This window comes from Peromyscus eremicus, chromosome 23 (assembly GCF_949786415.1).
Source record: "Peromyscus eremicus chromosome 23, PerEre_H2_v1, whole genome shotgun sequence".
Taxonomy (NCBI): domain Eukaryota; kingdom Metazoa; phylum Chordata; class Mammalia; order Rodentia; family Cricetidae; genus Peromyscus; species Peromyscus eremicus.
Window position 1 is genome coordinate 15,454,595 of NC_081438.1, and position 13,624 is coordinate 15,468,218.

General features: G+C 54.3%; 1 protein-coding gene across 2 annotated transcripts in view; it reads left to right on the top strand.

The window, feature by feature from the left end:
- The window catches only part of Aacs (acetoacetyl-CoA synthetase), a 38,481-nt gene that overhangs the window by 12,173 nt on the left and 12,684 nt on the right, over positions 1–13,624 (top strand). For both annotated transcript variants that reach the window (XM_059249029.1, XM_059249030.1), the window contains exons 5-8: positions 3,817–3,914; positions 8,983–9,097; positions 9,169–9,250; positions 12,575–12,722. In XM_059249029.1, coding sequence (XP_059105012.1) covers positions 3,817–3,914; positions 8,983–9,097; positions 9,169–9,250; positions 12,575–12,722 — 443 coding nt within the window. The remainder of the gene's footprint in view (positions 1–3,816; positions 3,915–8,982; positions 9,098–9,168; positions 9,251–12,574; positions 12,723–13,624) is intronic.

The following is a 13,624-nucleotide window of genomic DNA, read 5'->3' on the forward strand; positions in this document are numbered from 1 at the left end:
CTCAAGCCAAACCATCAACAGAATGGCCCCGAGGGTGGAGAGACTTGAAACTGGTTTAACCGTGTGTAGAACCCACCCCTGTGTGACTCCAGCCGCATCCACAGGTCAGAGTTGACCGAGAGTGAATTGCAGAATGCGGCCTGGGTGTGGTGGTGCACCCATCATTCCAGAATTTGGGAGGCTGAGGCAGGAGGATTGCAAGTTCCAGACCAGCTCAGGTTACATGGGGAGATCATGTCTCAAAACAAAGCCAGTAAGACCATAAAACAAGACAAAGAAAGAGAAAGCAAGAATCCCCTATCCTACTGTTCTGCGAGGACCAGGAATTCTCTTCATTGTGTTTCCAGAGCAGAAAGGGACAAGGATGTCCAGGTGTGGTCTGAGCAGCTGGTGGGTTAACAGATGCTGGTGGGAGATAGCGCTGCCGTGGGGCAGTGTGGAAGAGGGAAGGGAGCCAGATGGCAGACAGCTGTGCAAAGGCCCTGTGGCTGGTGAGAGCAAGGTGTCTGTAGGAAGGAGGGTGCTGTGACAGATGCCCAGCACTTACCTGTCATGACTTTTTCCACCTCTGCCCGCCCCACCCCGAGTTGCTGACAGCCTTATTCTCAATTCCTCCCCACTTTCGACCACAAGGCAGGAAAAAGATGTGCAGAACCCTAACGCAGTAGGAGTGGGCAGAGGGAGTCTCTGGCCTGGGGCCCAGGAGTTTGTTGGGGACTGTCGTTCAGGAGGCACACTGGAGCCCGCAGCCTCCAGGCCTGGACGTCCCTCCTGAACCTTCGCTGCCTCCCATCAGGTGGTATCACATTTTCCACCAAGAGCAGCTCAGCCACCTTTCCAATTCTCCTTCCATCCTGATTTCCCAGCAGCAGGAAGGCCTGTGGGGAGCTGTCCTTCACCCAACAACTTCAGTTCGTTAATTTCAGGAAGGGTGTGCCTGGGGGGGAGAGGGGGGGACAGCTACTCTTCCAGGGCAGCTCGGGGCTCAGTCCCTAATCCACAGTTGGACAAGGCCACGGGCCAGGGCGATGGTCTGAGTGGTTACGTGCCGATTTTGGCAGGGTACGCCTCTCCTGAGGGGACTGGCCGACAGCAGATGCCAGCTTGTGTTTGCAGAGGGCGGGTCTGCAGCCACAGCATAGGGACCAGATCCAGTGCTGGCCCCCCGGAGTCCTGCAGTTCCTTCTCAGACAGTGGGCAGGACATGGAGTGATCACAGCCTGTGCTGGTTGGCAGGAAAGCCGGTTGGCCGGCTCACCCCACTCTGTCGTTTGTGCCCACGCACTGCTCACGAGGGGCCACCCTGGCAACACTTGGGCAGATTCCTCACCGATCTCCAGTATCAGCTTGACTTTTCTTTGTGGGCTCCTGGCCTGTGATGTCACTTAGATGTTGTTTGTCTGCCCTGCGTTCTCCGGGGACGGGCTCTGTGTCTGTCCCTGAAGATAGGCTGTTTCTGTTCTTGGCCCGACACATGCTGTGGAAGGCCAGGCACACAGCTGGCATCTAATAAATAGCTCTTAGGTGAATGCAAGTGCAGACTGGGCCAGCAGTCAGTTCAGACTTTCATTTGTGTGTTTTTTGAGGCAGGCTCCTGTTATGTGGCCCAGGCTGGCCCGGAACTCTGGTCTTTGTGCATACATCACTGCATGCAGCCAGGGCAGGCTTTGGAGCTTGAAACTTCACTTTTCTGTCTTCTCTTTGGCTCTGTTTCAGCTGTTGCTTTTTGAAGTCGAGCTAAGCAATGCTGAAGCCTCTTCTCATTTTTGTTTTGGTTTTTGTTGTTTGTTTGTTTGGGTTTTTGGTTGTTTGAGACAGGGTTTCTCTGTGTAGCTCTGGCTATCCTGGAACTAGACCAGGCTGGCCTCGAACTCAGAGATCCTCCTGCCTCTGCCTCCCGAGTGCTGGGATTAAAGGTGTGTGCCACTACCACCTAGCTGCCTCTTATTCTTGTTTTTCTTCCCACTAGTTTGGTTTTTTTGGTGCTGGATTCGAACTCAGGGCTGATGCTTGGCAAGGCTTCGCCACTGAGCCAGGAGCCAGCCCATATTTGCATTTTTTTCAAATCCATCTGCAGCAGGTGTTTCTGAGAGAAGGCAACTTAGTGCCAGGAGTGCCTGGGGACATTTGAGAGCCATCCTGGGACTGGGCGCTCTCCCCGGGAGACTGGCTCAAGCAGCCGGGGCTCTTCAGTCAGTCAGGCTGGCTCTTGGCCTGCCCTTCTGTGGCTGTCAGTCAGCTTCCCCCTGCCCTGACTATAGTTCACGTGAAGAGTGATTTAAATATCAAATGGCACAGGAGCCCGCAGGGCTGAGGAGGTGCATTAGACGCTTCACAGCTCTTTGCTTTTGCTTGCGCTGTGGCCCCCAAGGTAGGCCTGATGGCTTAGGAGGGCAGGCTGCTTGTCATGTTAACAGGGAGTTGGCCTGGATTGTGCACTCCCCTAGGCTGTGAGTCCAGCCTCCTTTGGGTAACAACAATGACGAGGCGATTCAGTTCTGCTCACACCAGGCACCAGGGGACGCTCCTGGAGTTGAGGGGACAATACTTGAGCCCTGCCCTCCGAGTGCCTATGGACTAGCAGGGAGCATATGAACTTCGAGAGGCAGAGTGCAAACTGTTATGTCTCTCTGGAGAAGGTCGTTACGGGCCCCATGTGGGTGCCTGGCCACGGCCCTTGTCCCAAGGCCTGTGTTGAAGTGCTTTCTCCCAGAACGCCGGCACTGTCTGTTTAGTTGATGGTGATCCCTCCACCTGAAGATGGTCTCTGTCTCCCTGGATGATGCCAACCTCCCTGGTGATGGGGCCTCCACTCATTCTGCCCCAAGGGTTACACACGGCTCTCCCTGTGCCTGTCCTCACCTGTCCTCTCTATCCCACCCACCCATTGGCCAGACAACACATTTCTTAGAGTATGCGGAGCATTTGGCAAAGCAAAGATGGAGGCAGGGGAGGTTCTTGCCCTCACCTGAGAACCGCATATTAAATAGGTGGTCCACACATGGTCAGGCTGGTACAGTTCTCCCAGCTAGGGGAAGTACCATTGTGGGTTTTTTTTTGTTTTTTTTTTTTTTCGAGACAGTAGTTTTGGTCCCTGTCCTGGATCCTGCTCTGTAGACCAGGCTGGCCTTGAACTCACAGAGATCTGCCTGGCTCTGCTTCCCAAGTGCTGAGATTAGAGGCGTGCGCCACCACTACCCAGCTTACCATTGTGTTTCTTAAGTACCTACTTTAAGGAAGGCCTCCCTGAAGAAGTGCCAAGTGATGTAGGAGTGGAAGGACAGATGTGCACTGAGTGTGGAAGGCTGGTGCGTGTGTAGGTGTGCTCAAGTACAGCAGCTTGTGCAAAGGCCCTGGGGAAGGAGAATCTTAGAACACCCGAAGGACTGAATGAAGTGAGCAGAGTGAGGGAGAAGAGCCGGAAAGGGTAGAGTTGCTTGCAGAGGCCATAGGGGTCCTGTAGTGGTGTTTGCTCTGCTATAGGGCCTGAAGGAGGCGGTACTTCCTGCCATTGTACTTGACCTCTTAAAACGAAAGGGAGAGGGGAAGAGATGGCTTAATGGTTAAGGGCAATGACTGATGTTCCAATGGCAAGGAGCACCTCCTTTGGGCCCTATAGTCCAAGGTCACGGGCAGAGCAAATACTGCTACAGGGTCCCTCTGGTTCACGTGTGGAGAATGGACTAGTGAGGCATGGTAAGTGGACTCGCTGGCATTTCTGCTTCCCAGATACTTCCGGCCTCTCAGGGAAACTTCTGGAAGACTGTTGCTTTGACCCCCTCAACCCAAGGCGAATTTCTCCCCTCCCTCCCACAGGTTATCTACCCAACAGTGCGCATGCCGTGGAGGCCATGCTGGCCGCTGCCAGTATTGGAGCCATCTGGAGTTCCACCTCGCCAGACTTCGGCGTGAATGTGAGTTGGGGTCCTGTTGGAGGGTACCACTGGGTCAAAGAGTGTCCCTGGTGGGCTTGTGGCTCTCTGAGTGGAGCTCTGAGTGTCTCCCTGGGCAGCCGTAAGGGGGAGGGGGAAGGCTGCTGAGTCTGATCTTGGTGCTGGGGATTGAATGATTGAGCGCCTACGGCCTCACACACACCCAGCATGAGCAGGGATCTGGTTTTGACTCATGTAATTTTTTCTTTCTTTCTTTCTTTCTTTCTTTCTTTCTTTCTTTCTTTCTTTCTTTCTTTCTTTTTTCTTTCTTTCTTTCTTTTTTCTTTTTTTTTTTTTTTAAACAAAGTCATATTCTGTAGTTCAGACTGCCCTTGAGTTTGGGGCAATCCTCCTGACTTAGCCTTTTAAGTTCTAGGATTACATGCATAAGCCACCTCACCTGACTTGGGCGTTGGTTTTAAGTTTACAAGCAAACTGGTTCTTGTTTCCTGCCTGCCGATTCTGAGGTTTCCTGAATGTCTGTACTGACTTTTAGGGGTTTCTTTTTTCTTTTATTTTCCAAGACAGGGTTTCTCTGTGTAGTTTTGGTGCCTGTCCTGGATCTCACTCTGTAGACCAGGCTGGCCTCGAACTCACAGAGATCCGCCTGGCTCTGCCTCCCGAATGCTGGGATTAAAGGCGTGCGCCACCACCGCCCGGCTTCAAGGGGTTTCTAAGGGACCATGATGCCGAGGGGTGTGTCCAGAGTGGCTCAGGCTGCTGAAGTGTGCTGTAGCAACTGAGGAAAGCCTGCTTTGGTCATGATCATAGGGTCAGTAGGGCCCTGAACTCGTGGACTCACAAGTGCCAGGAGGAGGTGCCTGCGGTGTCCAAGCCGCCAGCTCTCTTGGGGCCAGCTGCTGGAGGACACGTGGTGTCCAAGCCGCCAGCTCTGGGGCCAGCTGCTTCTGACCCAGGCCGGGTCAGTTGGTGTGGCCAGCAGCTGGGTGCTGGACTGGTAGAGCATGAGCTGAGTTTGGGGTGTGCTCCGTGTCTTATTCTCCAGGGGTGAACGTGTAAACTCACGTCTGCTTTAAGGCATGTTCTCTCGGCAAAGGCTTTTGAAGAATCATTCCATCTTCTCATGGAGGAGGAGTGCTGATTTCTCAGGGCCCATCACTTTGGTCCATGACCCCGTGGGCTGAGGTGATGCCCATGTGTCCTTTTCCACTTCCTGTGCCCTTTCCCATGTATAACCAACCCCAGGACTGTCTAGGATCAGCAAGGATTGGCCTAGATTGGAACTCCACAGGTGGCTACCAGCCCCAGGGGCTGCTGTGGGGTTGTATGAGCTAGTTGGGGTCCAGGCCCATGGCGTCCTCATGGGAGGTTCTAACAAGGTGGCCCTGGGTGCTGTTCTGCTTAGGTCCCTCAGGAGGTGGCCAAGAGTAAGGAGGCAGAAAGGGCTTTGGCTACAAGGCTGCCCACCTGAGGTCTAGAGCCTGGGATGCACTTGTGGGCACTGAGAGCACACAGGAGGTCTGTGTGACTGGGGCCCTCTTAACTGTGGGGTCAGTAAGTATTGGTTCTTGCTCACTAGGAGGGAGAGGGTACTTTGTCATCAGAACCGGGGTAACCTGTGTGGGGGCTGCGGACCTGAGGCAGAGCTCCAGAATTGGCCTTCTGATGGTGGGGGTGATGGTGGTGGTGACGTGCCCTTTAGTGGACTGGACTGCCCTCTTCTGGCCAGATGTTACCACCAGAGGCCTGTGACTCCAAAGGACTGGTTTCTAGTGAGTGGCGTCCAGGCTCTGTCTTGCAGTTTGGAGGCTGCTGGCTGGTGTGTAGTGCTTGTTTGTGTTGTGGACACTAGGGGGCAGCAGGGCTCCACCACCGTCTCCTCCATCCTGCTGCTGTGCTGTGTTTAGCTGCTCAGCTGCAGACTCTAGGGAGGGTCACTCTTCACGGTTCCTCTCCCGGGCCTTACACAGGAAGCCAGCTAGAGCTGCCTGCCCGGGGACATGGCAGCTATGGCCTGGGACAGATAAATGGCATCTTCATGAAAGGCCTCAGGGGCAACCCCGTGCCTGCTGACCCCGTGCCTGCTGGCCTCTGCGTCCTCTGGGGCCCGCTGCTTGCTCATCTCCACACCTGTTCCCTGTGAACTGTGGCCTGGGACAGCTCCAGAGTCCTTGAAGCTGTTGCTTAGACCGTGTCTACCCGACACAGACCACCCTTGTTCAGGGTAAAAACAGCCGGGAGGGGTTTCTGCGGTGGGGAGCAGGTCCCCTTCTCCCATGCACCGTGGTACCCCACTTCGGCTTGTCTCAGTCTCCTACCCACTGCTGCTCGGCCGTGCTCTGTGTGGTGCACACGTGTGGGCTTGTGGGCCGTTGCCCCACAGGAGGTGACCCACCCCGGGCCGTACTTGCCAGCCACTTTGGGTTGTTCTATTTTCCTCTGAACTGGTGGTGATTTTAGAGACATCAGGGAGGCCACCCTCTAAGACGCACGTGCTTAGGGCGCAGCCCGCAGCCTGTTGCTCCCATTCTTACTATACACTTCAGCTGCTTGAGTGTTTTGTGTGTAAATAGGACAGCCACTGTCCTCACTCTGGGTGGCCATCTGTGTGACTCACCATGGGCCACTGGTTTCAACACCTCATTGGTTGCTAAGCACTGGCTCAGGTCAGACCCACGATGGTGGGGTATTCATTGTAGCACAAGGCAGTTCATACAGCACTGGGGACCTCAGCAGGCCGACTGCTCCTTCACATGCTCTGAGCTCTCTCCCTCACCTGCCGGACCTGGGGAGCTGTGATCTGCAGACTCAGCTTGGAAATGCCTGTCGTCTTTGCTGAGTACTATCTCTGCGATTGGGGGTGTCTCTGTGATGTCTGAGCCTTAGGCCTCTGGCTGCTGGGTCTTCCTTATGGCCAGCCGTGAATGGAAGTGGTCCTCTGAGGTGAAGGCCCTGCCCCCTGCTAACACCCTCCCAGGCTAGCTCCTTCCCAACCTCTCTGGCCTTGGGCTTTCTTGCGGACTTGCCGTTCCTTCTGTCTGAACGCACCGTCCCGGGCCCCCGCCTGGCTGTAGGGTTCCCTTCTAGGTGCTGGTGTGATCTGCCCAGGGGCCTCAGCACCCACTTCCGTCCTGACATCTATTCTGTGTGCTGCTTCTTCCACAGAGCAGCCTGTCAGCTGGGAGCCCTGGTGCCTGGGGGTCAGGCTGCCGCCCCAGCGGTGCGTGCCCCTGGCTTCTTGGCTTGCGTTCGTTGCTCGAACGAAGTTCTTAACCTGGTCCTTCTTCTCTGTAAGGCTCCCCAATCCTGGTGCCATGAGTCAAAGGCGGGCATGACTTTGACAAGCTTAGAACATGCAGGTCGAGGGCTTTGAACATTGTTAGTTTTTTGGTTTTTTTTTTTTTTTTTTTTTTTTTTTTTTGGTTTTTGAAACAGGGTTTCTCTGTGTAACAGCCCTGGCTGTCCTGGAACTCACTTTGTAGACCAGGCTGCAGATCCATCTGCCTCTGCCTCTCAAGTGCTGAGATCAAAGGTGTGCGCCATTTTTAAAAAAAATAATCCTGTGTGTATGTTGTGTCTGTGGGCATGCATGACACAACATGCATGCGGAGGTCAGAGGTCAACTTCGTGGAGTCAGTGCTGACCTTTCAGTTTTACCTGGGTTCCAGGATTGAACTCCCGCTGTCAGGCTAGGACCACTGGCACCTTCACCCTCTGGCTTGCTCAGCAGCCAGTTTGTTTTTGAGACAGGGTCTCACTGTGAGCACAGCCTGAACTCAAGATCCTCCGTCTCAGCATGAGCAGCGGGGCCCCCCGCACATTTCTTCTTTGAGCATTGTGAACTCTCTTAGAATTGGAACCGGAAGCAATGATACCAGCAGTTATTTCCCTGTGGCTTTCTGCGTTTGTTCCTGTTTTGGGAGAGTGGGGACCCTTGTGTGCCCGGCACCCGGGAGGTGGAGTGAACCGGCTGTGCGCTGCCCTCTCCTGGCCAGTGTGGCGTTGGGAAAATGACAGCATTGAAGTGAACTCAGATGTTAGGGTGCTTCAGAACTCCGGGTGGGCTGGCAGGGACAGATTGCCAGGCTGCGGAGATGCTGCTGTAGCTGGTGGGTGGGTGCGGGGACGGGGGTGGGGTGGGGTGGGGGGTGGGGGGTGGCCCACCTTGAGCTGTCCCCTGCCTTTTAGATTCCTGCTGAGTCAGCGCCTTTCCCCTGCTGAGAGTCACCCGGGGAGCTCTGGAAACATTGAGTGCTCCAGCAGCTAATTAGTCACACTTAGGGCCCTAATTAACCTAATGGTCCCTCTGCAGGTGGCTGGGCCTGCAGCCAGGTGGGGACCCTGTCTGTGATGCGTGGTGTCACCGTAGATATCCTCTGAGCAGCTGCTGGTGAAGGCACAGGGGGCAGAGGGGTGGAGCCTTCCTGGGTTAAGACGCCTTCCCCTGCCTCACCGGCCTTACTAGCAGGGATGATGGCCTCCTGGTCGTCCTGGATGGGGTAGGAGCTGACTTCTATGCTTTGATCTGTTTCCCTTGGAGTGGTACAGCAAAGGGGTCCCATGGCTGAGCCTGTCTACATTAATTTGTATGGGAGGTAGGAAAGGGCTACCCTTGGTTGGCTGTGGATTCCCTGTGTGTGGTACACAGTTCTCTGGGTAAACCCACCACTCCAGCCAGGGCTTCATTCCTGAGCAGTGCGCACGCGTACAGGAGAATGTGAACACTTGGAGGAGGATGCCGGTTCCTCTTACATCTGGGTTTCACAGAACCTTGTACCCTTCTGGAAGGCAGACGACATACAATATGTAAATGGAGGGCTGTGGTGAGAGGCATTCTGTGTGGTGGGGACCCTTTGGTGGGGCAGTCGGAACCTTTTCTGTTTTACGTCATGCTTCCGAGTCTTGGGGCTTTTTGAATGGCGAGGCCTTCCTTGGTGTGGCCGTCGCTTCCTAGGTGTGGCTGGAGTTTGCGTGGGCTGCCAGCCTGTGTTGGCTGCAAGTGCTGAGGACAGGGGCATTACTCGACACTGACACTGACATTTTCTCCCCTGCATTTATAGTTTCCGATGACCCATCCTCTCGTTTTCAGGGTGTCCTGGACCGGTTTTCTCAAATTCAGCCCAAACTCATCTTCTCAGTGGAGGCTGTGATCTACAACGGCAAGGAGCACAGCCACCTGGAGAAGCTGCAGCGAGTTGTGAAAGGTACTCGGGGTCCTGTCCTGGGCGCGTGCGCAGACAACAGCCGGGCCTGACCTTGTCCACCCCTCCTTCAGGACTGCCTGACCTGCAGAGAGTGGTACTGATCCCCTATGTCCTCCCGAGGGAGAAGATAGACATTTCCAAGATCCCCAACAGGTGAGGAGGAGGCACCACTCTCCAGACTCGGTCCCATCTGTCTGAGGTGGGGAAGCCATTAGCTGAAACCCTCCCTCCCTGTGGTATGGAGCATGGGAGGCCCCCTGATGAGTCTCTCCAGACCCGTCAGCTTCCTTCCTGTCTTGCTGTGGCCCGGGAGGAAGGGCACCAGACCTGCCTTCCTGGCTTGGGTAGAGCAGGCTGGTGTTAGGTAACTTGTGTGCACAGGCACGCTCACACCTGTCACCCAGGTGGCACACTCAGGTTTGTACTTAACACGTGGATGCTGTGTAGACGGACATGTATACGCATAGTGTATGCAGCTAACCGGAATCTGTGGGTTCTTCGTCTGTGGATATGACCATCCGCAGATCGTAAAACTTCGGGAAACACCTGCGTCTGCGCTGAGCATGTGCAGATCTTAGTAGGGCCACCGTTTACACAGCATTCCTATGGTGTGTCCTCTAGAGGTGACTGAAGGCTGGGAGCATGTCCTTTTGCTCTGTCCCCGTTTGCGTATGGGCCAAGGACCTGCAGATTTTAGTCCCTATGGGGTTCTTGAACCTGCGCCCCCCAGAATGCTGGGAAACATTGCTATTTGTTCCTGGGCTGTTGACCCCTCCTTTGCTTTCCTGGCATTGGTAGATTGTCTGTTTTTGTTGTGGACCCTCTGATCTTCTGGGGACAGTGGAAGGGATCTGGTTACCTTTGCGGGGATCTTTCCCTCAGCCTTAGCTCCGGCTACTGGCAGGTGCCTCCCCCCCCCCAAGCTACAATCTGAGGCTGTGGGGAGGGGCTGTGGGGACATGGCAGCCCTCCCCAACCCCTACCCCTGTGCCCTCTGTGAGGAGAGGACTAAGACAGGCAGGCGGTGAGTGACATCGGACTCCCTGGTTTTTGCAGGGTGCTGTCTGGGGCCCTGAAGGATGTGAAGCATGTGTCCTGCCCTCCACAGGTGCAGTCAGAGGGTGAGACACACCTGTGGGTGGGGAAATGCTGACCGCTAGGCCCGCAGGACGCAGCATATCCATCCATCAGGAGGGAACAGTACTCAGGAGCTGTGAGCTGCCTGACTGCTTCTCTGTGAGATCTGAGGTGGCTGCCTCTGTTAGAAATAAGTCAGGGTGCAAAGAAACCTCTGCCTGAAGTGTCCAGAGGTGTGCTCTGATAACTCAGGTGGTGACTGTCCTTTCCTCATTGGCCGGGCTCTGACCTCACAGTCTCATTGGATTTGCTAGTCTGGAAAGAATGGGTGCACAGGAAAATGAGAGAGGAAGTGGGGGAAGGTCACTGCTCCAGGAGAAAAGGGTCACTGCCCCTTGTCATCAGATTCCTGGATTCACATATTTGCACGAAAGTCTTACAAGGTGGGGGAGATAGGAAGATTTGAATTCTTTGTACTAAACACATTGTTTTATAGTATTTGATAGAAAAGATTCATGTTTGAGATTTCTTGCCGGGCGGTGGTGGCACACACCTTTAATCCCAGCACTCGGGAGGCAGAGCCAGGCGGATCTCTGTGAGTTCGAGGTCAGCCTGGGCTACCAAGTGAGTTCCAGGAGAGGCGCAAAGCTACACAGAGATACCCTGTCTCGAAAAACCAAAAAAAAAAAAAAAAAAAAAAAAGAGATTTCTTGCACTCCTGACTGGCCTTGAGGTCTGTCCTTCACAGGGCCCTTGCTACTTGGGAAGAATGCTGAGGGCCAAGTGCATTTTGGCAAGACCTGGCCGTTAGAGTCTCCTGCTCGGGTTCTGGTCCCAGCTGAGTGGCCTCATGACAGTAATTCACTTCTCTGTGCTCTTACCACCCTTTAAATGCCGATGGTGCATCCCTCTGTGAGTTAAATAGGTCAGTGCTGGGACGAGTGCATCGTTAACTATGGGTAACAGTGTGTCCCTGGAAGGCCCAGTGGGTTCTGTCCCTTGAAGCCACCCACGACCACAGCTGTGTGTGAGTCCATTGTGAGCCTGCCCAGGTATGTGCGCCTCTGGACCCAGGCAGGTGCTGACCTGGTAACTTACAGCCGGATGGAGGAGATGTGGTCTCATCCATGTAACCTTAGATTTAGCCCTGGTGTGTCTGTCTGACGGAGGCCAGGATGCCGAGGTGAGGAAAAAAGCCAAGGGTCCTCTCTGTTGATCGGTAACTGATGTAAAGCGAGGTGGTCAGGAGAGCCACATTCGCCGGTTAGTTTTGTTCTGTCTAACGCAGCGGTCCCCTCATCAAACCCCAGGCACCAGGGGACGCCATTGTTTTCTTAAGATTGCTGGCTGTCACGGATAAACCTGAGCAGTGAACTGCTGGTCCAGAGAGCTCAGGGCAGGGACTCCCCTGGTCTTTTCATTTTTAGGAGAGAAACAAAAGCAACGGTTATTTACTGTGACTTATGGAGCCTTTGAAGGAAAGGGCTTTTCTCTGCGGGAAGTGTCCATTAGACGGCACTTCATAGAACAGGGCTTCGGAGGAGGTGTATGTGGGGGTGCGGCTGTCAGGAGCATTTTGGATGTCTTTTTTAAAAGCTCTTCCCTGTCCCTGGTCTCTGAGGCATGTCTTTTCATGCCAGGTGGGGCGGGTTTCAGTGTCATTAGCCTCGGCAAATTGCTGAGTTTAATGACATCCCACCTCCTTGCTTGGAAGAGAGAGTTTGATTCGGAGACCTGCTGTTCCCGTTCTGTTCTGTGGTTCTGGGCCACCCACATCTGGTGGCTTCTGGTGGCCGTGGGCTGAGGCAGGGCGGAACTTAGTTAACAGCTTGGGTTGGTTGTGTTTATTCTGCATCAGATATTTACACATGGCTGCTGGAGGCCCCAGAATGTAATAAATGAGGGTGATACGTATTTGCTTGTGGTAGCTTTGGGCCTGATGCTGCCCTTCTGCCCCTGCCCCAGGGTGGGGGAGATGGGGGGGGAGTGAAGTGCGAACAGGAAGTGGACTAGTCCGCACTGGTCCTGGGGTGTATGGAGAGCTCACTGTGAGCTAGTCTTTCCAGAGGTGTAGAGGGGATTGTCAGTGTGCGCAGGGGGTGGGGGCTGTGTGTCTCTACAGAGCCAGTCCTTGATGCAGGAAACTCCAGCGCCTAATCTTCATGTCCAGTGACTTCTCCTTCAGCATCTTCAATTTGGGAGACTGACTCCTCCCTTCCTCAGGCATAGGGCTTCCATACCCAGTCAACATCCCTGGATACTGGGCAAGCCAGTGCTCCAGGCTCTTAGGGTAGATGAAGAGGGATCTTGGGCCATATCTAGCAGAATGTGGCAGAATTAGCAGGCCTATTCTGGCGTTCTGGAATGTTCACTGTTGGTTTCTCATGCTCCTGCCGACAGCATGTTCCTGGATGACTTCCTGGCAAGCGGGACAGGCGCGCAGGCGCCACAGCTGGAGTTCGAACAGCTGCCCTTCAGCCACCCTCTCTTCATCATGTTCTCCTCGGGCACGACAGGAGCACCCAAGTGCATGGTGCACTCTGCTGGGGTAGGTGTCTTTTCCTAGGCTGGTCTAGCAGTCATCAGCCCACTCCCTCCTGCAGAGACCCCAGGGTGCTGCTTTCCTCTGAGTGGGATGCTTCCGGGAGACCTGGAACTGGCCCAGGGCAGTGGAGCACTACATTCATGGCTAGGGTGGCTGTGATAGTCTGCAGGTGGTGTAGAGCGCGCTGGAGCCTGGGCAGGATGCCTTGCAAATAGGTGAACACAGACTGAGGGAGAGGAGAGTGTTGTCCTGGTGTGTGGGGTCAGAGGTCATCACTGGCTTGTTGCGTGGGTTCCTACGTCCGTGGGAGTGTCTTAGAAAGCAGCATCCCATTCCTTTAGCTTATTCGGGGCCAGGGCTGTGGCTCAGTGGCACGTGTGCACCCTGGGTTCCATCCCCAGCACTGAAAGAAAAACACCAAAGCTCTCGTTTGAGACCCAGGGAACCATGCAACTGTGTCACACCCCCCGCCCCCCAGGAAGGCAGTCAGCACGGGTGTTTAACAATCAAAGGATAAGTGTGAGTGTGGACTTGGAGGAGAAGCAATGTTCTGTTTTGAGCTCAGAACCTGAGGGTGACAGGCAGGTGCACGGTGGTGGAATCCCTGGGAAGACTCATTCTTGGTGCAGATCCATCGTGATTGGATGGAGAACCTCTGGGAGGTGGTTTCTACTGAACAGAATTTGTTTTTTTCTTTTTCTTTTTCTTTCTTTCTTTCTTTTTTTTTTTTTTTTTTTTGTTTGTTTGTTGTTATTTTGATTTTTCTAGAAAGGGTTTTTCTGTGTAGCCCTGGCTGTCCTGGAACTCACTCTGTAGACCAGGCTGGCCTTGAACTCAGATCTGCCTGCCTCTGCCTCCCTGGTGCTGGGACACTGGCCGGTTTCTTATTTGTCTGTGGCTGTGAT